Source organism: Ochotona curzoniae, unplaced genomic scaffold, assembly GCF_017591425.1.
Source record: "Ochotona curzoniae isolate NIBS_2020 unplaced genomic scaffold, NIBS_Ocur_1.0 contig_2754, whole genome shotgun sequence".
NCBI classification, from domain to species: Eukaryota; Metazoa; Chordata; class Mammalia; order Lagomorpha; family Ochotonidae; genus Ochotona; species Ochotona curzoniae.
Window position 1 is genome coordinate 14,984,831 of NW_024465582.1, and position 25,866 is coordinate 15,010,696.

Here is a 25,866-nt window from a genome sequence, read left to right on the forward strand (position 1 = left end):
TCCCTCTCTTTCTCTCAATCCCCTCTCTATGTACTTTGCCTTTCAAATAATCTTGAAAGAGAAAAAAAAGTAAAAGAGAAAAAGAATTTTAGGCTAATTTAAGGATAATACATACATATAATAAGGATGGTTGAAGTGCTATCTGAAGTAATTTGTGAGGTTAAGTATTCAGAATTTGGGTAAAATTTAAAAATAGTATTGAAATGCAAACTGGAGGCCAGGCACAATGACTCAGTGGCTAAATCGTCACCTTATGTACATCAGGATCCAGTTAGGGCGCCGGTTTGTATCCTGGCTACTACACTTCCCATCCAGCTCCCTGCTTGTGGCCTGGGAAAGCAATGGAGGATGGCCCAAAGCCTTGGGAACCTGCTCCATGTGGGAGACCCAGAAGCAGCGCCTGGATCCTGGCTCCTAGTTTCAGATCAGCTCTGGCAGTTGCAGCCACTTGGGGAGTGAACCAGCAGACAGAAGATTTTTCTCTCTGACTCTCTCCATCTCTGTAAATCTAATTTTCCAACAAAAACAAATAACTTTTTTAAATATGCAAACGAAGTGAAAAGGGACATTAGGAAGCAAAATCCTGGTCATTCTATTCCTGGAAATTCTCACAATTTCTTCTCTTGCTCATTGGTGTTCATTCCTTTTCTTTCCCTCCCACTCCTCTACCCCTTTAGAACTAGAGAAGTCCGCTTAAAATTTTCCGCTTCCACTGAAAGTATATGTCTTCTAAATACACTGATTAATGGATTAAGACTGGTACAAAAGCTTCTAAAACCTGAGATCGGGATGGGCACATGGCTCTGCTGCCACTGAGTGTCTGTGTTTGAATCCTGGCTCCCGGTCCTGTTTCCTGCACACGTACATCCTGGGAGGTGACAGATGATAACTCAGGTACTTGGGATCCCCAGTATGTTCTTGGGAAACTCAAACTACAGCTCCTACCTTTTTCTTGACCCGAAGCTGGCTGGAAAAGGCATCTGGGAGTGAAATGGCAAATAAAAGACCTCTCTCTCTCTCTGCCTTTCAAATAAATAATAAAAAGTATTTTTTTAACTCAGTGCTTAATAGCTATTTTACAATAGCAAAAACTCTCAGCGCATTCACTGAAAAGATGATTGGGGAAAATAACCTTATCTCACTTTCCAGAAAGGTAAGCTCTCCAGGTCTGCCCCCAGTTCCCTTGCAAAGCAGATGCACAGCCAAGCAAAGCTGCAGTCAGCAGGAGAACGCGTGTCTTTGAAGCAAACCTCCGCCACATGCCCTGGGCCAGGCTTGCAGCCTTTGTTTGTGCTGCCCCAGAAGAGAGACTTCTCACAAAGGGACTGTTTTCCAAAGAACAACAAGCGCTGCTATTTTAAACATGGGGGTGGGAGATTGTATCTGGACCGTTTACACAGGCCGAATGCTGGCTGATTGACATCTAACCCCAGTGCTGGCAGCTCCCAGCTTCCAAGTAAAGCAAACGAGGGAGGGAGGGACTCCCTTCCCATCAAGCCACAGCAGATGCTGTCTCCCGCAGGATTTGAACTTTGCAACGTAGGCAGAAAACCCTGCCTGACAATTTTCCACGAAGCCAGGGTGGCGGTGTTTGGCACCCATGTGGCCTTGGGAATTCAAGGGCTATCAGAAAGCTACTGCAAGATACTTCGCAAGACTTAAGTGCCACCAGCCAACACAGGAGTTACTGGATGCCAACCTAGCCGTGTGTGCGTGCCTGTGCGTGCGCGTGTATTGCTACATAACACTGCTTCAAGGTTATAACTCGGGCTGTCTGGATGCAAACCTTGCTCCACCTTTGGCTGGCAATAAGGACAGTGACAGGGGTCCCTGCATCCCAGTGGTTGGATGGCCCAATGATGCTTGCCCCTAGAGTTACAAGAAGCTCTCCATCCTACCCCCTCCACAGGAGAATGACCCTGACCCTTCCAAGTACAGGGATAAGCTGGCTCACATACCTCTCCCTGTGCACTACCTACTGCACTCCCTGGAGGCACGAGGCTTAAGTAACAACAGTACCAACTTACCCACCGCATCTCCAATGCTATCTGTAATAATGTGGCCCTCACAGGGTTGGGGGAAAGGAATCAGCATCAAGGATCAGCCAGGCATGACAGGGACAACAAGCCCTACAGCAGGGAGAATTCCCTCTTCTCTCCCCCCTCAACTTAATCCTAAATCTTTCCAGGAAACCCAAATACAGCCAAGGGTGCTCAGCAAGGGAGCGGAATCACATTTCTCCTTCCCAGCCCAGGAGTTTAAAACCAACTCCAAAAGCTGCAGTGACCGCCAGCTGCCAGTTAGAACTTTTTTTTTTTTTTAAAGAATAAAGCAATTTTCCATGTTCAGAATCTGAAAAGCACGGAGCTGAAACAGCGTGGTATTCAAAAGCAGAGAAAAGAGAACGAAGAAGCCACCAACTAGCCCTGGGGGCTTTGAAAGATCCCAGTGTCGTAGAAAAACTCCTCACCTTCCTGTATTAATGAAGGAATCGTTCACTTAAAGCTGGAATTTTGAGCAAGCCCGGGTGGCTCAGGCCCCAGCTCAGCTTTCCCTACAGCTCAGCCCAGCCACTTTGCAGAGTTCGGAGTGGGGGAAGGGAAGAGGAAGCAACCAAGTTGCAGCAGATCGACCACATCATGGATTTTAAAAGGAACAGAAGCGGAGGGAAGAAAGCCACTCACCTTGCCTCCTATCTGGAAAGCCAAGCAGGCCTGGCTGAAGGTGTCGCCCAAGACAAAGCACCACGAAGCTAAAAAGCTGAGCTACGGCGGAGAGGCGTGCGAGCCAGCTCCTCCGGGCACATGGCATGGTTCGGGTGTCGGGGAGTAGAAAAGTCAGAAAGTTTGAGCCCTCAGCTCTGGAAGCCGACTTGTCGCCAGTGGCCTGCCAGAAAGGTGCAGAGGTGCATGGTCCAGGCGTGGGAAGGGAGAGGCTGCAGAGCCGCCTGAATCCCCTTGGCTTTTCCGAAGAGGAGGGGGCAGATACCTTTTCCCCTCCCCTCCTTCTGAGAGTGAATCAGCTGACAGCGTCTGTGTGCAAAGGGTCAGTGCTGGAGGACGCAGCCCACCCTGGGTCCCCACCCTCCGCCTTGGACCCGCCCGCACGGGGGTCCCTAGCCAGCTTCTCAAGTCTGCATGCATCTTCTTCCCGGCCTCCCACCACCCCCCTCCCCGCCCCACCCCTGGACTCCTCCGGCCCCGCCCAGAGCCCGGGACTGAGGGCCAAATACGGGAGACCCGGGACCGCCACCCTGGGCGGGCAGCACTAGAGGGAGAAGTGGTGAGAGAGACATCCCCACCCCACCCCCACCCCTCGCAGACGGAATACCCCAGCCCCCTCCGCAGCTCAGCCCTGCCTCTTCGTTGCAGTTTCTCCTCCCAGCTCTTGAACTTTTGCTAACATTGCTGTATTGAGCGTGACTCCTCACCCACTCAGCGGTCTCCGGGATTCCCTTCCAGGATAAACTAAGATTTCTATTTAAAAATCAGTAAGATCCCATTAAAAACAGAAAAACGAAAGAAACCTTATTCTTTGCCTAGTTCAGAGCGGGGTTGAGATGAAGTGAGGAGAGTCCCTGAGGGCCCCTATGTAGCTGTGGTTTCTTTCTGCTTCTATAATCCCATTTTTCCTAGTGCACTCCCATTCACCAGTAAGTAGCCAGGAAAGAAATGATACAGGACAGTCCAAGAGTCCCATGGTATTCATTCATCCAGTGTATCCCAGAAACTTGCTCATGGAGCCAGGATTCATGGGGTGGGAGTTGGGAGTGGGGCACAAACTTTTACTTGGTGAGAGTACAAACCAGGGTGCGTGCCAGGCATCTTGAGAATTTACTGGAGTAACCCAGCCAAGAATCTTCCCAACTGGGCTGAAGCAGGCCTCCTTACGCCATCCAGAAGGAATTTGGCCCAGATAATTGAGCTTCATTTGGTTGTTGTCCAACCACATGTATTCAGCAACAGGTTTGGGATCCCAACTTACCCAACCTTGTACATAGGGTCAGGGCATCCAAATCAACCCCAGTGGTTCTGGTGCCCATATAGGGTGGCACTCCCTGGTCTGGGATGACTTGTCTGAAGGATTTCAGGCTGGGATACGCAGACATGCAATCTTTCAAGGGTGTTAGTTTTTTATCACTGCTGTTACACATGGCCATTTAACTAGCTTTAAAACAATGCACATGGTAACTGCATGGTTCTACAGATCAGATATCTAAAAGTAGCCTCCCTGGTCTACAAAGAGTGAGCTGGCACAGCCAAATTCCTTTCCTATGGAGGATCTAAGGGGCAGTCTGCTTCCTTGCCTTTTCCAGTTTCCAGAGGCTGCAGGAATTCTTGGGCCGACAGCCAGCCCTCTTCCCCCATCTTCAAAGCCAGCAATGGCCGCCTGCGCCTTTCTTTCAGTGTCACTGTCACTCTCTTTATCTTTCTATTTCCACTTGTGAGGAAACCCTGTGGTTACAAGGGAGCCTATCTTGGCCATTCAAGATAATCTCATCAGCCCATCAGCAACCTTCATGCCACCTGCAACCTAGAAGCCCCCACTGGTGTTTTACATGATGTGCAGTGTAATCATCATGGACCAGCCAAAGAAAGACCTGAGCCTTTCCTCTTTTCAAACAAATAGCAGGCAACAGGATCACAGCCGAGGAGAAATACATCCAGACGTGAACATCCCGGCAATTTGCTCAAAACGTGTCTACAAGGGTTTTAAAGAATCACTTTGGGACACAACTCTGTTTCATTTACTTTTTTGACCATATTGTTTTTCCTTTTCCTTTCCCAATTTCCTCATGCTCTTTCTTCCTTTCTCTCCTTGGAGTCTTTCTCATCTTCCCCCTATTTTCTTCTGCTTTTAATAGCAGGAAGGATCACATTGGAAAGGCAGGATCAGTACTGGTCCTCATGCCCAGAAGATATGAACCCTTCTGCTGGAAGCACAGAGAACTCTGCAGGACTGCCATGTCCCACGCAGACAGGATGATCTGCTGAGCCCTTTGGCCTCTTAGCTTAACATTCCCCATATTTAACCGTTTCTGTAGTCTCTTCCACCTCTTTCTTGACATCTATAAACAGACTTATCCACCATCCAGAATTCAGACAAGACTGAAATGCTAAAATTATAAAATTCTACTAAAGCTTCTTCTTCTGTCAACCCCTTTTAACTTTCCTTTTTAATTTTCTAAATTGTATTTATTTTTATTGGAAAGGCAGATATACAGAAGGGGGGAGATACAGAGGGAAAGATCTTCTGTCTGCTGGTTCACTCCTCAAGTGGCTGCAACAGCAAGAGTTGAGCAGATCCAAAGCCAGGAGCAAGGAGCTTCCTCTCGGTCTCCCATGCTTTCCCAGGTCACAGGCAGGGAGCTGGATGGTAAGTGGAGCATCTAGGCTATGAACCAGCACCCGTACAGGATCCCAGCAGACACAAGGCAAGGATTTAACTACTAGGCTATCACATCAGGCCCTCTTTTAACTTTTGTACCCAGCATCTTGGGTCTTGAAGCCAGCAAGGACTTCCCATCTCTTTAGCATTCCATTTTTGATTTTCAATTACCCAGTTATATCCTAATATCCACCTCCATAAATCAGTGCGTTCGATATCTCAAAGCTTCCACCTCAAAATCTAGCATTGATTTATCCCAAGACTCACATAATTGTACCTAATGGTGCAACTACCAATTCATATCTCCAACTTCAGATTTCATTAGTACAGAAACACTTTCTGCTACTGTTTTAACACCAGTGGTTTCCTAATCCTGTTCTAATTTACAAAATCCGCCCTGAAGCTTTACATTTCCTCAGGGTATAAAGACTTAATCTTCTCAACTTTCCCTTTTCCTAATGTGAAAAAGAAAAATCCTCTTGGGGCCTGGCGCAATAGCACAGTGGTTAAGGTCCTCACCTTAAACACACCAGAATCCCATATGGGTGCCAGTTCATATCCCGGCGGCCCCACTTCCCAACCAGCTCCCTGCTTGTGGCTTGGAAAAGCTGTCAAGGACAGCCCTGCACCCTGCACCTGCGTGGGAGACCTGGAGGAAGTTCCTGGCTTCTGGCTTCTGATCAGCACAACACTGGACATTGTGGTCACTTGGGGAGTGAATCATCAGACAGAAGATCTTTCTCTCTGTCGCTCCTTTCTGTATATCCGCCTTTCCAATAAAAAATAAATCTTTAAAAAAAAGAAAAATCTGCTTGGCGACAAATACCGGTGGCAATAAATGAGGCCACCTAGCTTTGCTTTCTGCTCTAGCAAAGTTGTGAGTCACTGCTTTGCCTCCAAACTATCCCTGAGACTGCAAAACATGAACATCCCAGAGCACAATGCTACAGGCATTGGCTGCATCTACTTGGTACTGTGTTAACCAGAATATCTATGTTACTTTATATAATCTTCACCAAAATTCTATTTGGTAGATATTGTTATTCATATTCTCATTCATTCGATGAGAAAACAGACTGAAGCATTAAGTGACTTACCTAGCATAACATCATTATGAAATAAACAACCAGAATGGAGGAATTAATGTTCAGCATGTTTAGGAGACTGATTCAAGCCCCTAAGCATCTTCAAATATAGATCTGTATTACTTAAGACTCTTCTAATATCGCACTAACTATTAGCTCTAGGCATCACAGTGCCTCAAGCCACAAAGGTGCCTTAGGAAGAGAACCAGTTCATTGTAGGAAAGTATTGTTTTCCATGCAAAAATATAAATTGGGACAAAATAAGATGCCAAATAACTTCCTGTCCTGGTCCCAAACCTCAGGAGTGAATATGTCACATCTGCTCATACAGAATAAACACCGTCAGCACCACCTCATGATAACAAGCATTGCAACGGGCCTTATAGTTATGAGGTGCTTTTCCCAAGCCAGGTTAGACAAGCCTTCCTCTGACTTCAAGCATGTTAACACCTTAACTTCACCTGGAAATGAAAATACTGTCTTCAAAATCCATATTTAAATATTGTGGTGACATGCAATGCTTTCTTTTTAAATCTCTGCAGACTTTGGGAAAAGATAGAGGTTGGTATTTGCAACCTACAGGAGTGTTAATTCACTTTCTTTCACCATCCAAGTGCATTGAATGCCTCACTGGTTCAATACTGAGCACGACCTACACTGAACATTCCCAGTCCAGACATTTCACTTTCCTGACTCTGCTCAAGGACCTGAATTCTATTAATGGCAGATTTTTAAAAATTCACTCAGCTTTGCATTTAAGTGAGTGCCATACTGGATTTTTTTTTTCCAATTCTGTAATGAATCAGAAATTTGAAAGCCAAGGCTGAAAAGACCATGCATCCCTGATGAATGAAACTTGTTACTAGCTGAACAAAAGCAGCCCACTCTAGAAAGAAAGGGTGACCTTCAGATCTACAGTCTGTAGTTAGTGGAGACCAACTTCCCTTGGCAGGTCAGCTTCAGCTGAATCAAAGTGTAACCGGCTTTACCCAGAAGGCCAGAAGATGATTCATATGAGAGTTCTGAAAAAGAGAAGGGACTGGGAGCAGCCTGTTGCAAGGTTTCCAAGCCTCAGATACCTTGTCAAAAGGGCAGCTGTCCCAGTACAGAGCTTGCCACCAGAGCCTAGACAGAGTGAGGAAGATGTTCACCTTAGAGAACATATCCTGGAGTGAAGTATCAAATATCATCAAGGGTCAGTGCAGTGATGCACATGGCAGACTAATCCCCCAGTTCAAGTCCCAGCTGCTCCACTTCCAATTCAGCTCCCTGCCAAGGACCTGGGAAAACAGCAGACTGGACTGAATCCTTCTGTCCCTGCACTCATGTGGGAGCTTTGGAATGGGCTCCTAGTCCCCAGCTTCAGACTGGCCCAGCCTAGCCATTGTGACCCCTTGGGGAGGGAAACAGCAGATGGACCTTCTCTCCTTCCCTGTCTGTGGATTTTCAGCTTCACATAGTGTAGACTTGCTTTGTAGACTTGCTGAAAGCAATGGGACTATTGTTTAAGTCACATAGGAAAGACTGATCTAGGGAACCCATCACATGAAAACATAGTCTACACAGCCCCGTAGGAGGTGTGGTCAGTGATCCCTCCCACTTTGGTCTTGCCTGCAGCATCTAACTACAACAAAGAAGGGTAACCCATGCCGGGTTCTCTCACAATGGGTGTCTCATGACAGGGACCCCAATTCCAACTCCACCAACTCCCTAAAAAGGGAGGTGGAGATAATGATATCTATTATTTACACCAAAATATTTTATTATAGATGAGACCAATGGGTAATCTTTATACCATAGGATAATAAATGAATGTGAATCCTGAGACTGGTTAAGTTATACATTATCAAGAGTTCCCACTGCAAGTCAACAACGAAAATGTCTTCAGCTCTCCTTATCTCTGACAAACACCAGGTGTTTCTTAAGTAGAATGTTAAAGATATGTGGCTTAATTAAGATATTGTAGAGACATTTTCTAACCTTGTAAGGACAGGATATAAATACTTAGCAAAAAGGACACACATCTTCAAGCTGAGGGAGTAGCAGAGGTGCCATTTGTGCTTTCAACTCAAGCTGATAAAATACTGGGTAAAAGTGTGTGTTTTCAGACACTGAACAACCCCCAGCGCAGGCAGTAATTCCAGAAAGCAGAGAAACAAACAAACTGAAGTCTGTGTTTATCCATCGTCCTGTCTAGAAATACTTCCTAGTTCACAGTGAGGGGCCAGGGGGCGGGGGCAGGGGTAAGGAGGGGGACAAACAGCTCCCAGGTCTCTCTGAATTGAGGAGACACTTGAGAATTGGAAGGGACTGAAGTGGCTCTGAGTTGACAAGGAACACTTTGGAAGAGGAAGGACTCAACCAGAAGGGAGAGAGTTACATGTAAGGAGAGTTCTAGAATTTTATAGAGGATTCCTCTCAAGCCATTTAGTCAGTACTGCTTACAGAAGAAGAAAATACTAGAAGACTTCAGATGAACTGATTCTAGTGATTACACAGAGCTGGAAAGGATTGTCTCCCAGCAATCAAATTAGATAAAAAATTATAATATGCAGAGCACCTTCAATTATTTTGCCTTAGTAGTGTGGAAAATTAGATTTGTAATATAGCTAGGTCTGGGTTCATTTAACAAAAGCAAATTTTCAAAAACCCAACTATTCACAAGTAACTTAATTATGGCCCCCAAACAAGAGTAAGAATTTAAAAAATGATAAAAACATCTAGCACCCAATAAGGAAATTATCACCATGTATATCATCCAATTATTTGCAAATAGCAAAACAATACACTTGGAAGTGTGAAGACAGGTGTGGGCACTTAGCCTAGCACTGAGAAGCTGGTTAGAGAGGTTATTTCTCCCACCAGAGTAGCCAGGTTCAGCTTCTGGCTCCGGCTCTGGACTTCAGCCCAATATTCTTGATAGTAACCAAAACAGACTAATAGACATGCAGAATGAAAGAAAGAATAAAAAATTTTCACCTAAGACAATAGGCATTGTCTTTGAAGTGACAATATCTTTGAAGTGCTGAAACAAACCTTATCAACCTAAAGCAAGCTTTCTTCAAAATCCAAGATGAAATAAAGACCTTTTGAGACAAATAGAAGCTGAAATACCTCAAGCAGAGATAGACTCACTGTGAATTGTTATTTGGTTTTCATAAACAGTGCCATATCACAGCAATGGGGGAAATAATCATTTCAATACAGACACAACTGTATGAAAAAATTAACTTTGAACTCACACCACATGCAATAATCAATGTAAAGAGGCCGTATCTCTTTTAAAAGAAACTTTAAAACTACACATATTACAACTTTACAAGAAAACTCGGGAAAATTCTTAACAAATCATTAGCAAATCCAAGTTCATTAAGTGGAAGGCTAAAGTACAAACTCTAAAACAAAGCATCAGCTAACCTGACTTCATCAAAGTTTAGACTTTTGCTGTTCAAAAGATCCTGTTATGAACATGAAAACATCAGCCATAAGCAGAACATATGCAGAATTGGTATCTCATAATTACCTTTATGCATGCTACATAAATACCTCTCACATTAACAGAAATGTAACCATATAATTCAATAATTATTTGAACGGACATTTCAGCAGAAGAGATGCATGGATGACAAAGAAACGCATGAAAACATTAATACCCCTGGTTATTAGGAAAATTAAAATCATGAGATCATTCCACAGTAAGCAGTTAATGCGTATTGATACGGTACATGTGTGTATACATATCTTTTAAGGTTATTTATTTTTATTGAAAATGCAGATTTATAGAGAGAAGGAGAAACAGAAAGAGCTTTCATTCACTGCTTCACTCCCCATGTGGCCACTACAGCTGGGACTGATTTGATCTGAAGCCAGAAGCCAGGAGGGTCTCCCACACGGGGACGAAGTCCCAAGGCTTTGGGCCGTCCTCGACTGCTTTCCCAGGACACAAGCAGGGAGCTGGATGGGAAGTGAAGCAGCGGAGACACAAACTGACGGCCATATGGGATTCTGGCGTGTGCAAGGCAAACATTTAGCCACTAGGCCATCATGACAGGCCCTATTCACATATATATACACATACATATCTTAAATTGAGTGGCGTACAAACAGAATTTTATTTTCATGTAAGTAAGAAAGCAAGGAAAAGAGTAGAAATACCTGCTCTTAACTGGGTATGAGGCAAGCACAAGACCTTACAGCTATATATCCCCATTTCTATCCTGCAAGCCTGGAGGTTAACAGGGAGTTCAAATTACCTCTGATAATCTTAGAGAACAACAGTAGAATAACCTGAAAAATATATTAATATAACTTTCAGCTCTTAGTTCAAACCCATTAAATCAGAGTTCCCAGGAGGAGAAACCTAGGGATTGTAATGTTTCAAGGTCCTCAAGAGAATCTTAAGACAGCTAAGAGAACGCAGCATCAACAACTTATTCTGTGGCAGAGTAGCTAGCCAAAAGTTCTGCTAATTTTTTTATGCCCATAACCTTAAAAGTAGCCACTTCTCATATCTGCACACACACTCTTTCCTCCCCTGCCCCAGTATCTTACCTTCTTATTATCTTCCACGTTTTCACTAAAGGAAAGACTGGTCAACAGCTTACCGTCTTCTTTCTTCCTTCTTTTCCTCCTCGTCTTCCGCTTCCTTTAAAGTAGGAACCGGGGAAAAGCTGCTTTTTCACTTTATAGATTTATTTTAATTGGAAAGGCCCCGTCTTCGTTTTAAAACACTGATTCACAGTCGCCACACTACAAGAATCACCTGGTGGTGTTTCAGACACCTGCACCGCTACCCCAACCCCAGCACTGACTCAATGGATAGCACCTGTGGCCAGAGAACACGCCATCAACAAGCTCCCCCAGGGAGTCAGGCCGTTGGCTGGGAGCATGTTGGGAGAACTCCTATTTTACAAGGTTTTTTTTTTTCCATGATTAGCTTGAGTCATTTCTGTAAGGAGCGACTAGAACAGCACCCCAAGATTGACCACTGACTCTGCCATGCAGGACCCAGTGCCACCTTGAATACCTTGAATACTTGCTTACCCAGCACTATCGTAAATCCCCTATGTCTCAGTCCCCTTTAAGGCCCACTTGCTTAATTAAGCTTCATCATCTTCAGGTTTAAACCATGCCGTTGCCTGCGCGTCATGATTTCCATACCTGCCAGCCCTGCTCCACCAACCCCTGGAGGCATTTATCCCTGGCGTCCACCTACAGTCAAATCTGCCAACCCCTGACCCTCACTCCCCAAACCCACCTTCAGTGGCCCTCTACTCTGCGCTTCTCGGTCTCTGCTCTCGCTTTCCCTCGGCCCCTGTCTCCAGGATGCCTCCCTGGCCCTCTCCATGGAGAAGAAAAGGACATCTCCATGCGGCTCACTTGCTGTGTCTGGCATCTTGGATTTTGGTAAAAATAGCTAACAATTTCTCTGCAGTCAATGAGACTGAGTGCAGTAATTCCCATTCAAAGTGCTTAGCCCAAATATGAACCGTGAGCCTGGAATACGATGGAGGTTGGAGACTTCTGTCTAAAGTGCTTCCAAGTTTGCCTCCAACTTCCCTGAGTAGGATGTGTGTACAGGTGCCTGTCAGGACTAGAGGATAAAGGGTCCCAAGCCACAGCACTCAGGAGGGGTCCAGACCTGAGCTTTGGTGGACAATGTAGCAACTACCCCGTTGGTTAGCACCCTGCTACCTTGACAAGGGACAACAGCAAAAGTGTGTTGACAACAGAAGGACTGGGGTGTCCTTCTGAATTGCAGTCTGCATGAACTCTGGGCTGTCACTGAGAGGAAGTGGTCAACCAGGCTGACTGACCTATCAGTGCTTCTCTGCTTAGTTAAGGGAGGCAAAAACTAGGTCCCATTTGATCTGGGGGAAAAAACCATGAATGTAATCTGCTTGCCCTGAGTGCTACAAAATCATCCAGACCTGCTTAATATGTCTTCCTAAAATAAACTCCTTTGGATTCTTTGATCAGGAACCACGGTTGTTACGCTGATTACAGAGTCGGGATGAATACTTGCTGCCTGTATGTGGAGAACAGACCAGTGTTTATAGGTGAGACACTGTGAGCACATGGGGTGTGGAGAGCAGGCTAGGAAAAGCCTTTGAAACGGATCTTAGGGATTCCTGCAGGGTGTTCTAATTGGGAAATGCTTGTTTATTGTCAAAAAGTTGTTAGTGGTTAGGAGAGAAATTGAATGACATATTCATGAGTTCACACTGTGTATAATTTTCCAGCAAGTAAGACCTGGAATTATAAAGATAAATGGGACCTGACCACAATTCTCAAGAGAGACCCATTTATAGGCAGAGTGATCATTTCTTAATGTGTTACTCCATCAAGGAGGAGATAGTACCTAAATCAGATCTATAAGTGCAATGAGCAGTTCAATAGTCCAATAATAGGGATCAAGAGAGAAATGCCAGGGCCCCACTCAATAGCCTACTGGCTGAAGTCCTCCCCATGCATGCACCAGGATCCCGTATGGGCACTGATTCCTATCCCAGCTGCTCCACTTCCTTTCCAGCTCCCTGCTTGTGGCCTGGGAAAGCAGAAGACAGCCAAAGCCTTGGGACCCTGCACCTGCACAGGAGACCCAAAAGAGGTTCCTGGCTCCTGGATCATCTCAGCTCCGGCCATTGCGGCTGCTTGAGGAATGAACCAGTGGATGGAAGATCTTACTCTCTGTCTCTTCTTCTCTATCTAAATCTTACTTTCAAACAAACAAACAAACACCCATGTAGGCAAGGCAGAGGGAGATTGCTTGAAATCACAGGGGATGGCTATAGAGTAGTGTCTGTACAGTTTGGTGTTGGGCATGTTGTCACTGGTGGAGGGCGGTTGACAAGCGGAACAATAGAAAGTGAGACCACATTCAGATCCCGCATACACATTCAGCTGACTTGAGGAAGTATAATGAAGAGTGTTTACATGTTTATATACCTCCAAACCTATTGGTTAAGCTTTATCCCAATCTCCCTAAATTACTCCCATGCCAATCTACTCTGGTTGCATCTTGAGACTTCCTCCACCCATCTTTTAAATTCAGAAACTAGAAGGTCAATGACTGACACATCATGCACTTTCTATATATTTTTCTTCTTGTATGCTTAATAAGTTCATGCCTTCTCCTCCTTTGGAAGTATTTGTCTTCCTTTAGTGTCTTGAGTTGGAAACTTACATCATTAGTGTTGAAGATTTCTCCCTTTTTAAAAATATGCATTCGTGGCTGTACATTGTCCTCTAAGCACTGCCTTAGTTACATCTCACAAATTTTGAGATGTCATGTTTTTATTACAATTTGGTTTAAAATACTTTCCAATTTCTCTTGTTCTTCAATTCATGGGTCATATAACACGTGTTGGGATTAATCTGAAACATTTTGGAACTTCTAGTAATTCTTTTCTAGCTTGTTTTCACTATAAATGGAATACGTTGTGATGTGATTCCAATCCTTTGAAATTTGTTGAAATTTGGTTTTGGTCTTATGTATGACTTCTTTGGGTGCATATTCTACATACACTTGAAGAAAATCTGTAGCATCTAGTTATTGAGAATAGGAATAGTACTTATTCTTGGGACCCGTTGCTTCTGGAGTTTCAACTGTAAGCCTGGACTAGTGACATATGTCCTTCACCTTAGTCTGAACTTGAAGCTCTGTTACCCAGGTAGTGTGTCACTAATAAAATGCCTGCGAAACATATCCAGGTTTTGTGGGTATTATGACATCCTGTCTTGTGCTGGTAGGCAGTCTTTAAGATGGTCCCCAAGAATATTAGATATTTCTATAACCACCTTCTCTTGAGTGTAAAATATGCTTACTGGCTGGCTTCTAAACACTAAAATATGGAAGTGGCAAGACTGCTGAGGTAAATACCAGATTATGACAAGACCACATCTTTCCTCTTGAGTTCTTTGGGTGATGATCCCAGGGAACACTGCAAGTAGTGTAGGGATGTGAGATAAGGAGGGAAAAAAAAACAGTAAAGGACACACTGTCAAAGTTACTGCTCTATAGACAGGTGTTTAAGCTCTGATAAATGAAGTAATGTGACTTACTCTGCTAAGAGACAAGGATACGAATCAAATCTCATCAATGATGCATTACAAACTTCTTTAAAAGCTAAGAGCAGGGAGGGGCTTCTTTTCCCACCTCCTCTAGGCTGCCCCAGAAGCTTGCCAAGAAGGTCTTGGCTCCCAGTGGTAGCATCTACTACTGCTAGTTAAAGCCAGCTACTGGCTTCCTGTTATGTTTGGAAAGCAATCTCCACTCTTCTTCGTGGTCTTCCAGGCTGTAATCATAATGGTCTCTTCATGGGTCATTCCCTAAACATGATGATCCTGTGCAGGATTAACTTTGACTCTTTACTCATTGCTTGCTAGACTGACCTGCCTCCATCTATTTGCTAGTTATTCGTTGGAACTGGGATGAGAATGTTCAACCACTTCCAAATTGCCTTTCCCTGTCTTTCTGTTTTAAGCTATCTCTCTGTCAGAACCCATGAAGATAAACCTGAGTCAATGTGTGTCTCTGAGTATTTCCAATGTTGGAAATGCAGATGCCTTGCAAAAGAAACTGGTACCCACAGCCAGGGAGCTGTACATGTCCTTGACCCAGAAATCAAGAAAAAAAAAGCTGAAGGAATTAATCAGATAGGCTATGGAAGAGCTAAACCCCTATCTGTTGCTCAATGCCAGTCAACAGCAGATCACTTAAAATGTGAACAAGATACAGCAGTGCCTGTTTCCTTCAGATAAACAGCTGCTACTTCACTCTGTATGTTATGTCTTTTAAAACATAATTAAAAGGCAAAGTGACGGTGAGAGAAACACACACACAAACACACAGAGGAAAAGACATATGGAAGGAGAGAAATGTTTGGCTTTTCAATTTCATTTTGTCTGGGCTACTCTTGACTCCATTTTTCAGTCAACCAACAAGTATACTGTTAGAGCCACTTCCTGTAGCTTGGGCTAATACATTGAATCTGGAATCTCTGTGTAGTGTTCTCATGTCAACAAATGTGATCCTCCAGCATTATATTCCCTCCATCCCTAGGGTCCCATAATTATGTGCAGGTTTCAGCAGCAAAATGGCCCAGATGCTGGAACTGGCACTGCAAATTCTTGCCTGCCACAATTTGTGTCTTACTTTCTGGAGTCAGCTAGGACCCACTCTGGTTATAGAGTCCCCTGTTACCAGCTGTGTGAGGTCTTTGAGAGAAGGAAGAACCCCATGCAAGGCAGCAGAACACTGCAGATTTCTCAGATGGGGAAGTTGACATCTCCAGATGAAGACAAACCTGATGTTCATTTTGAATAGAGATTTTCCACAGTTCCAAGAGGATTTGGGGATATTTGAATGATAATCACATTGAACAAATAATTAATTCCAATGGAGATAAAATGTCAAACAAGAAAAGAAAATCAATCATTGTGTAATGGCTTTGCCATTAACGGAGTTGACATGGTCATTACTGTGCAACTGGCAGACACTGATTTTTCCAAAGTGAAAAAACTTAAAAGAGAGGTGTTGGGATGCAAGTATAAGTGGGAGGAGGCAGTGATGGAAAGAGGCTAAACCCTCACCTTCCATCATGTGAAAAAGCATGCCTACAATGGGAAAAAAAAAAAGCCCACAGTAACAGCATAAGCAAATCCACTATAGACATCAAAGCATACAGCAAAGAATTAGCTTATATATTTTGAATGTGCTGCTGGGCAGCAGAAAGCAAAGGGCTCAGCCATCAGGAAGCTGCAGTTTTTATTTTACTCTTCCACAAATGTTCCTCATTTAATTGCTCTAAGATTGGCACTGGGCATCAATACACTTTGAGGTTTTACGCTGACTTTAGTGTGTGGTGGCTTTAAACTAGATGCAGGTGTTTCTTAGGAGAGAATAAAATGTTGTAAAACAGAACTAGATTTGCATATCCTCAATGAGTGCATAATTAGGGGCAGCTTATAACTTATCTTTCCAGGTTTGCATCCCTTACAGGATGGTCTTAGTAAAATGCAAAATCCAACCAACAATTCTGACCTGTACTCATAAATGAGAAGATCTAGACTCAGTACCAAGAGCCAACAACAACGGTAATGGCAAAGGTCCAGCCTGCACTGTCCCAATGAGATGAGAAGTATGCAGAAAGAGCCATGCTACTCCTTATCTAAGGACACAGGCCTTCAAAGACAAGCTGCCAGAGGGCTCTACAAATGCTAATGGCGGGGGGGGGGCAGGAATGGCATATTGTTTGCTGAAATCTTTCCAGGAAAAGTGCAGCTTCATTAAATACACATATAGCAACTGGAAATTCATCTTGAGTTTTAAAATTTTTTATTTGGGACCCAGCATAATGGCTCAATGACTAAATCCTTACCTTGCAAGTGCTGGGATCCCATATAGGCGCTGGTTTGTGTCCCAACCACTCCAGTTCCCAGCCAGCTCCTTGTTTGTGACCTGGGAAAGTAGTCAAGGATGGCCCAAAGCCTTGGGACTCTGCACCTATGTGGGAAACACAGAAGGAGCTCCTGGCTCTTGGCTTCAGATTGGCTCAGCTCTGGTTTTTGCAGCCATTTGGAAAGTGAGCCAGTGGATGGGAGATTTTTTTTTGTCATCTGTCTGTCCCTCCCTATGTAAATCTGATCTGCCTTTCCAATAAAAAAATAACAAACCTTAAAGTTTTTCATTTGATAAGATATAAATATTAGAATTCAATCAATATATTCATGATAATAAAAGGATTATTTTCAAGATTAATGTTTTTAACTTAATTTATTTTGAAAGAGTTCCAGGGAAAGAGAGAGAGAGACAGAGAAGTATTTCTCATCTGCTGGTTCACTCCCCAGATGGCAGTAATGGACCAGGCCAAAGCCGGGAGCCAGGAGCTTCATTCAAGTCTTCTATGTTAGCAGTAGAGACCCAAGAACTTGGGGCATCTTTGGCTGATTTTTCCAGGCCATGAGCAGGGAGCTGGAGTTTTAGTGGAGCAACCAGGACAAAAACTGGTGTCTGAATGGGTTGCTGGCATCTCAGGGTGGGACTTCACCTGCTATGCCACAATATCACCCTCAAAAAGTTTCTCCTAGCATATAATTTTGTAACTTTCTATTTCACTTTGTCTTCCTCCTTATGATAAGTTTAGTCATGCAATTCAGTAAAATTTTGATTCTCTAATTTTTATGCAAATATTTGAATGTGAGTTTTGCTGACGATGTTTCCACTAAATCTCCAGTACACAGCCTAGTACCTTGCATGAGTTTGTACTCAGTAAATACTTATTTGATGAGTGGACAACATGTTAAGATGAGCCAATGTGTTTAACTCAGAATTGCAGGGAATGTTCAAGCCAGGCTTGTGTGTCACCTGTGTGGTTTCCTATTGCTGCTATAAGAAATTATCACAAATATAGTGCTTTAAAACAGAAAAGATCAGGGTGTGGTGGCATGTTAGCCTAATCCTGCATCTGCCCAACATCCCATATAGGCTCTGGTTCTAGTTCCAGATGCTCCACTTCCCATCCAGCACCCTGCTTGTGGCCTGGGAAGCTGGAGGATGTCTCAAGTCCTTGGGACCCTGCACCCATGTGGGAGAACTGGAAGCAGCTGCTGGCTCCTGGCTTTGGACCAACCCTTGCACCCATCTGGGAAGTGAACTAGCCAAAAGAAGATATTTCTCTCTGTATCTCCTTCTCTCCTTCTCTTCTAATAAAACATAAATAAATAAACCTTAAAATAGAAAACACCCTTCAGTCCTTCAGTGGTAGCATGGTTAACATTAACAATAAGAATTGAAATGTCTAATACTCTTTAAAAAAAAAAAGATCTATTTCCCTCCAAGCTTTATAGATCAGAGATCTGAAATTAGTTTCTCTGCAGTGAAAGTCAAGGTGGTGGGAGATTTGGTTCCTTAATGAGGCATGTGCAAAGAGCTTACATCACTGCTTGTCTTGCCTTGTACTGACTGCCTGTTTTCTTGGCACCACTTTGTCTTCAAAGAGCATCACTCTGATCAGTGCTTCCGTTGCCATGTTGCCTTCTCCTGATTCTGACTCCTCTTCCCTATCTTAGGATCCTTGGTTTCATCACATATGCAAAGTCCTTATTCCATATAAAGTAACATCCAAGAGGCCCAAGGATCAGGCTGTGGATATACTGCGTGATTCAGCCTACCACTCATCCCTTTGCTGTAAAATAGTGATGAATTGGATCCCAGTTGAGAAATACAGCATTAACCGGGAGATGTCACGCTTTACACCCAGTGTGGCTGCTTCCTGTCAGTGAGATTATGAGAAAGTCCCTCCACCTCTTCAGACTTCCTCTACAAAATCAAGGCTAAAGCCAGGGCTCTCTTACATCCTTTGATTCTGAGTTTCCACGGTCATATATTAGAGTGTGCCTTTAAAAACAAACAAACAAAAGCTTTATTGGAAAGTCCGATTTACAGAGAGAAGGAGAGACTGGGAGAAAGATCTTCCATCTGCTGGTTCACTCCCCAAGTAGCCACAATGCCTGGAGCTGAGCTGATCTGAAGCCAGTAGCCATGAGTTTCTTCTGCATCTCCCATGTGGATACAGAGTCCCAAGGCTTTGGGCTGTCCTCGACTGCTTTCCCAGGGCACAAGCAGGGAGCTGGATGGGAAGCGGGGCTGCCAGGATATGAACTGGTGCCCATACAGGATCCTGGCACATGCAAAGCAAAGGCTACTGCTAGGCTACCACACCGGGCCCTAGAGTATGCTTTGACATTGTTCTCATTCATGGCTTCACAAAGTCTCCAAGCATACAAAAGCCACCCAGAGGAAAAGTTTCAAAATCTGCCATCCCAGCACTAAGAGAGTCAAAGGGCTTTTCTGGACACACAAGACAACCTGATCTTAAATAGGGGGTGGGGGGGAAGGGGAGGACAGAGGAAAAGACAATGCATGTGACATAACAAGCTCTAAACCCTTCCTCTTTCATGATTCAGTCTAATACAGAGAGAAATAGAAAAGCCTTAAGCTAACAATAACAACAACAAACCTGAAGCTAGAACAGCTCATCAAAGTTCAATGTAACTGCTTATTATGTGCCAGACCCATGACATAATAGAGAGAAATAAAAGAACTAAAATGATGGTCCATGCATCTGCCAAAGATTGTTACATTCTAGAAAATTTAGTCATGCACAAGACTAAACAACAACAACAGAAAAAAAAAGTCACAGGCACTGGACATTCACCTCAAGAAGGCATTCTAGAGAGAATCAAGACAGAGGCCTTTGTCACAGTATATTCTTCTATCTCATGCAGTGCTGGGCAAAGAGTGAATGACCAGTAAGCGTGGGATACATCATGCCAAGGTCCTTTCAATACTCAATAAAATGTGAGAATTGGGGCCAGCGCTGTGGCCTGGTGAGCTAAGCTTCCACCTTCAGCACCAGCATTCCATTTGGATGCTTGTTGGAGTCCAGCTGTACTGCTTCTTATCTGGCTCCCTGCCTGTCTCCTGGAAAGCAGCGGAGGATGGACCCTGCACCCACATGGGAGACCGATAGATAGATAGATAGGTAGATAGATAGATAGATAGATAGATAGATAGATAGATAGATAGATAGATTTGAGAGGCAGATATATGTACATATATACATGTATATATATATATATATCTGCCTCTCAAATAAAATTTAGGACAATTTAAAAATAAATAAAATGTGAAAACTTCACAGGATTTGGTACATGTAAATTAGATACTAACATACATTGAACAAGTTCATGGACATTGAATTAAAAATAAGTTTATTCTGATTCAAAAATATTGAAATACACAGCTTGAGGTATCTTTAAAAAGAACATGCAAAATGCATGTTAGGAAGAACCTATGCAGGGATCTGAAATTTTTGTCCTGGAACTAATCTTACTTTGCTGTTCTATTTTTCTACAATTTGAAAATCCTTCATACGATCCTAGCTGGAAGCTCCTAGACAAAAAGTTGTCTATGTGGACGGTGAGGGCCATTAGTATGAACATACTAACTAGAAACTTAGTGACAGGGGGCTTTCACATCATGTCTGAGCTTCCTGGTTCTTATTTTGTCTCCTTGAGAGAAAGAAGCACCTTCGGTCCACTAGTTCCCTCCACAGGAGTGTGCATCAAGTCACTCAATGTAATTCAGGCCTTTCTGTGGCTGGCAGGGACTCAACTAGTTGAGATGTCACTGCGCCCCCCCAAGGGTTACATTTGCTGCAAGTGGGAAACAGAAACCGGAGCCAGACATCAAATTCAGTTCTCAACCTTTAGGCTAAATGGCAGCTCCCTAGGTGTCTTTGTTTTTCTATAACCCCTCGGGAACATTACAAACCACAGGTTTTTTTTTTTTTTAAGAGAATTCGCAGCAAAAAAGGCAAAGTGGGCAGCAAATGGGAAGGCCGGGCTGCTGAGACAGGGAAGACAGTGTTCTCAGATGTCTCTGGGCTGGGGTGAAGCCTCCAGATAATGATCAAGGGATGCGGTGCAGCTTGCGTTTGTTTTTGTTCAAGTCCCTGGCGCCCTCTAGTGAGAGTATAGAGTAATCTAACACGCGTTCTTTAGCTAGGTTCTCTTCCTTCCTGTATTCTGGCTTGGGGATCAAGTGTGCTTCTGGTTCCCTTTTGGGGGTCACTTGGTTTCTTTGCTACTAACTGTATTTTTATGCATTAATATAAATTCACATCCACTTCATCTCCATGAATAAATCCCAGAGTCCCACATTACCCTAGGAGGGAGGACAATTGCCATAGGATTAAGATACTTCTGTTTCTGCTTGGCCCCAAGCAGTGAGGAAAACAATTAAATTTCCTAAGTTCATTTTTTTTGAAAAGTTGAAAATTCTTTAATTTTTTATTCCTGGTACCACTACCACAATTTACAGGACAATATACCTGATGTAATGAAAAGAAAAAGAAAAGACAAAGCTACAACAGATAAAAGACCTCAGGAATGTACATCTAATAGACACCACATTGCATTAATCAATAGCTGCACTTTTTGCAAACTGTGGCTATGACAGTTCTGAACAAGAAGGGTTTCCTGTTTAAGCTGCAGTAACTTTTCTGACTATGGATCATCGTTCCTCCTGTGGCAGATTTTTACAGTTCCTCTAATGCATTTGGGATGACTGTCTCAAAGTAACCTGCAGCTTTCCTGACAACTCCTTGCTCTCTCTCCTGCTAAGAACTGTAGCCCTTTTCTGCTGTTTTTAAAACCTTCTGCTACCATATCCACCATTTTCACCACCAGATCCATTACCACCACCATAGGGACTGCCTGAGCTTCTCCCACCAAAACTGTCCCCTTTCATGGGCCCATAATTTGATTGCTGTTGTCCATTATAATTTCCAAAATCATTGTAGTTTCCACCACCACCATAGTTGCCTCCAAAATTTCCTCCTTCATTGTAACCATCATATCCTCCTCCACCACCACATCCACCACCTTGGTTTCCATATCCTGGTCCACCACCACCATAGCCTCCCCTGCTACTGTAACCAGGACCACCACCATAGTTGCCACCATCACCTCCTCCATAACTTCCTCTGCTGCCACCACCACCACCACCACCACCATAACCTCCTCTTCCACCAAAGTTTCCTCCACGGCCAAAATTACCTCCACCACCTCGAAAGTTTCCTCCACGACCCATAAAGTTGACAGATCCACCTCCACGGCCTCTCAGTGATCCAGCAGCAGACTGCACCTTTTGTTTAGAAAGGGCTCTTTTCACTTCACAACCATGCCCATTAATACTGTGGTATTTTGGAACAACAAGTTTATCAACTGTATCATGATCATCAAAAGTTACAAAAGCAAATCCTCTTTTTTTTTACCACTCTGCCTGTCTTCCATAACTTCTATGGTTTCAATCTTGCCATACTTTTCAAAGTAGTCTCTCAAATTATATTCCTCTGTATCTTCTTTAATACCACCAACAAAAGTTTTCTTCACTGTTAGATGGGCACCAGGCTTTACCGAATCCTCTCTAGAAACAGCTCTCTTTGGTTCCACAACACGCCCATCAACCTTGTGTGGTCGAGCACACATTGCTGCATCCACCCCTTCAACACAAGAGTGAGTCACAAAACCAAACCCCCTGGAAGGTTTTGTCTGGGGGTCTCTCATTACCACACAATCTGTCTGTGTGTCCCATTTCTCAAAATGTTCTCTCAAACTATCATCTGTAGTTTCGAAGCTCAGACCATCAATAAACAGTTTCCTCAACTGCTCTGGTTCCTTTGGATCATGACCCTCCGTTTTGAGACCAGATTCGCCTCTTTCAATTCGAGTTCAATGTGGGACCAAGTTCAAAATTCTTTAAAAGCACAAATAACCAGAAAAAAAAATGGCTTGGAATTGAAAACTTAGAAGTAAGTCAATTTGCACTGTTTCTTTTGCCCAAAAGAAAAAAGAAGATTCCCTAGAATCCCAGTTGTTTGGGAAAACCAGTCGTAGAGAATCCTGGTTATGATAACAAGGCTAACTGGAGGGAGGGCTATGTCCAAAGCCACCCCCCCCCAAGGTCTTCTCTATTCCATCTAGCTCCAGGGAAAGACACAGAGTGGGTTTATCTGACCTGCAGGATTATCACTGGAGGATTTTGGATGAGGACTGGGCAGGGGAAACAGGCTCACCTGTTATGGGCTCTGTTTAGCTTCACTTCTCTGAAGACGAAAGTAGGAACAACACAACCACCCAACACTTGATCCACAGCTGTGCTTTATGGAGACCCTCGGAAATCCCTGAATACCTCAGAGGTGGGATAAGCGGTCAGGCTGTTAAAGAGGCCAAAGAACTTGACGTTGCATGTTTCATTAGGACCCATCGTCTGAGTTAGAAATGACAAGCGACCACGAGCATCGCTGTAAATAAGCCAAGTGGCTAGGACCACTTCAATAAACGCACAGGAATGAGGAGGATGGGATGATTCTAGTTGTAACGTTTGGGAATACGGGATGAGAACTCACATTACAATAGGCTTTCTCCTGCAATACAGGACCATGAAGGTTTACGACCATTTCCTTCTGAAACTTTGGAAAGCAAAAGAGGAGTTGCGTGGTCTGCCTGTTGCCCCGCCTTCCCATGTCCCCCGCTCCTCGGCGGGCGCATTCAGCACCTCGGAAAGCGCCCGTGACGCCCCGCAGGGGCTACGCATGCTCCACGGGTCTGCGAGCGCTGCTGTAACTCCGGGAAACGTCGGTTTGCGGCAACTAACCCAGAGTTGGCAATAGCTGGAGAGAGCCAGACAGGCGAAGACCTCCAGCCAGCCAAAGCTGGGTAGCTGGAACACCTCGATCTCTGCTTCTTCTCTCAAAGGACAGCAGCAACAACAGAGAAAGCCCGACAAAGGTATTGGAAAGGGCAGGCGCGGGACCCGAACTGCGCTCCCGGGTTGTCGGGTGAGTTAGGCGGCAGTGCCCAGGGTACAGCCGGGAACAGAGGGAGGAAGTCAGGGGCGTGCGGGTCGGACCCCGAGATTATGCCCTTCGCCCGGGAAGCCAGGGACTAGGACAGCTTGCTTGCCTTATGAGTGGCATGCCTCTGCTCCCTCACCTCTCTCCAGAGCAGCAGCTGAGTTCAACTCCTGGGCAGGCCCCCAGCGCACCCCTCCGCACCCACTTTCAGGCGCTGTCTTCAGCGGCTGCTTTGAAAGCTCCGGTGCGCGCCCCAGGCTACGACATCGCAACCCGCCTTGCTCGCTTCTATCTCGCCCCTCTCCCCACACCATGACCTAGAGGCACCTGCGCAAGTAGCTGCAGCAGCCACAATGGCCACCACGAAGAAGGCTGAGGCCAGCGGGGACGAGCTCGCAGGATTCTTAGGGCTGGTCCCGGACCTTCTGGAAGTGGCCAACTCCAGTAGCAACGGATCGCTACAGCTACAGGACTTGTGGTGGGAGCTAGGGCTGGAGCTGCCAGACGGCGCGCCCCCGAGCAGTGTGGCGGCGGAGAGCGCGGACACCGAAGCGCGGGTGCGCATCCTGATCAGCGCCGTGTACTGGGTGGTCTGCGCGATGGGGCTGGCGGGCAACCTGCTGGTGCTCTACCTGATGAAGAGCAAACAGGGCTGGCGCAAGTCCTCCATCAACCTCTTTGTCACCAACCTGGCGCTCACAGACTTCCAGTTCGTGCTCACTTTGCCCTTCTGGGCCGTGGAGAACGCGCTAGACTTCAGGTGGCCCTTCGGCAACGCCATGTGTAAAATCGTGTCAGTCGTGACATCCGTGAACATGTACGCCAGCGTCTTCTTTCTTACCGCCATGAGCGTGGCGCGCTACCACTCGGTGGCCTCGGCTCTAAAGAGCCACCGGACCCGAGGGCACAGCCAGGGAGACTGCTGGGGCGACCGCTTGGGGAAGAGCTACTGCTTCTCAGCCAAGGCTCTGTGCGTGTTGATCTGGGCCTTGGCCGCGCTGGCCTCGCTGCCCAATGCCGTCTTCTCCACCACGATCAAAGTGATGGGCGATGAGCTGTGCCTGGTCCGCTTCCCGGACAGGTTGCTGGGCGGCGACCGGCAGTTCTGGCTGGGCCTGTACCACTTGCAGAAGGTGTTGCTGGGCTTCTTGCTGCCTCTGGGTGTCATCAGCCTGTGCTACCTGCTACTGGTGCGCTTCATCTCCGACCGCCGTGTGGTGGGGACCGAGGGGGCTACAGGGGCAGGAGGCCTGACGGGAGCCAGCGCTCGTCGACGCGCCAAGGTCACCAAGTCGGTGACCATTGTGGTCCTATCCTTCTTCCTCTGTTGGCTACCCAACCAGGCGCTAACCACCTGGAGCATCCTCATCAAGTTTAACGCAGTGCCCTTCAGCCAGGAGTACTTCCTGTGCCAGGTGTACGCGTTCCCGGTGAGCGTGTGCCTGGCGCACTCCAACAGCTGCCTCAACCCCATCCTCTACTGTCTGGTGCGCCGTGAGTTCCGCAAGGCACTCAAGAACCTGCTGTGGCGCATCGCCTCGCCCTCACTCACCAGCATGCGCCCCTTCACTGCCACCACCAAGCCAGAGCCCGAAGACCACGGGCTGCAGGCCCTTGCGCCCGTCCACGCAGCGGCAGAGCCTGACCTGCTCTACTACCCACCTGGCGTGGTGGTCTACAGTGGAGGACACTACGATCTTCTGCCTAACAACTCCACCTGTTGATGCTGGCCTGTTGAGGCCTGGGACGTGCAATCCGACAAAGGGCCTTTTCCAAGATGGGAAGGCACAGAGCGGAATTCAAGACCCAGAGAGGGAAGGGCATGGGAAAGGGTGGAGGAGCAGCCTGTGAAAAGTCTCTGAGAACCATCTCTGAGAGGGAAGCCTGCGGAATCTGGGACCAAAAAGAAGCTGGCAGAGATGCAGATTAGCCATGGGAGCTGGCAATCTGTCTCCGATTCCCCATCTCCC

At 45.4% G+C, this 25,866-nt stretch overlaps 3 protein-coding genes across 3 annotated transcripts in view; 1 reads left to right on the forward strand and 2 right to left on the reverse strand.

The window, feature by feature from the left end:
- ADAMTS12 (ADAM metallopeptidase with thrombospondin type 1 motif 12) overlaps positions 1 to 2,811 on the reverse strand; it is a 204,143-nt gene extending 201,332 nt beyond the window's left edge. Inside the window, exon 1 of the mRNA XM_040977656.1 lies at positions 2,685 to 2,811. Coding sequence (XP_040833590.1) covers positions 2,685 to 2,811 — 127 coding nt within the window. The remainder of the gene's footprint in view (positions 1 to 2,684) is intronic.
- Positions 2,812 to 21,494: 18,683 nt separating this feature from the next.
- Positions 21,495 to 23,307, reverse strand: LOC121154377 (heterogeneous nuclear ribonucleoprotein A3-like). The gene is given in 3 exon segments (XM_040977326.1): positions 21,495 to 22,311; positions 22,314 to 22,758; positions 23,213 to 23,307. Coding segments are annotated over 3 exon segments (1,164 nt in total). The 3' UTR covers positions 21,495 to 21,687.
- Positions 23,308 to 23,482: 175 nt separating this feature from the next.
- RXFP3 (relaxin family peptide receptor 3) lies at positions 23,483 to 25,620 on the forward strand. The gene is made up of 3 exons (XM_040977327.1): positions 23,483 to 23,681; positions 23,799 to 23,881; positions 24,136 to 25,620. Exons 1-3 carry the CDS (start codon positions 23,483 to 23,485, stop codon positions 25,618 to 25,620), a joined length of 1,767 nt encoding a protein of 588 aa, XP_040833261.1.
- The last annotated feature ends 246 nt before the right edge of the window (positions 25,621 to 25,866 follow it).

Excerpts from the sequence above, each read along its gene's own strand:
- RXFP3 (XM_040977327.1), top strand. The coding sequence starts at position 23,483 with ATGAAGGTTTACGACCATTTCCTTCTGAAACTTTGGAAAGCAAAAGAG. Across the intron at positions 23,682-23,798 it reads TGTAACTCCGGGAAACGTCG|GACAGCAGCAACAACAGAGA; the intron begins GTTTGCGGCAAC and ends CTTCTCTCAAAG. Across the intron at positions 23,882-24,135 it reads CTGCGCTCCCGGGTTGTCGG|CTCCGGTGCGCGCCCCAGGC; the intron begins GTGAGTTAGGCG and ends CTGCTTTGAAAG.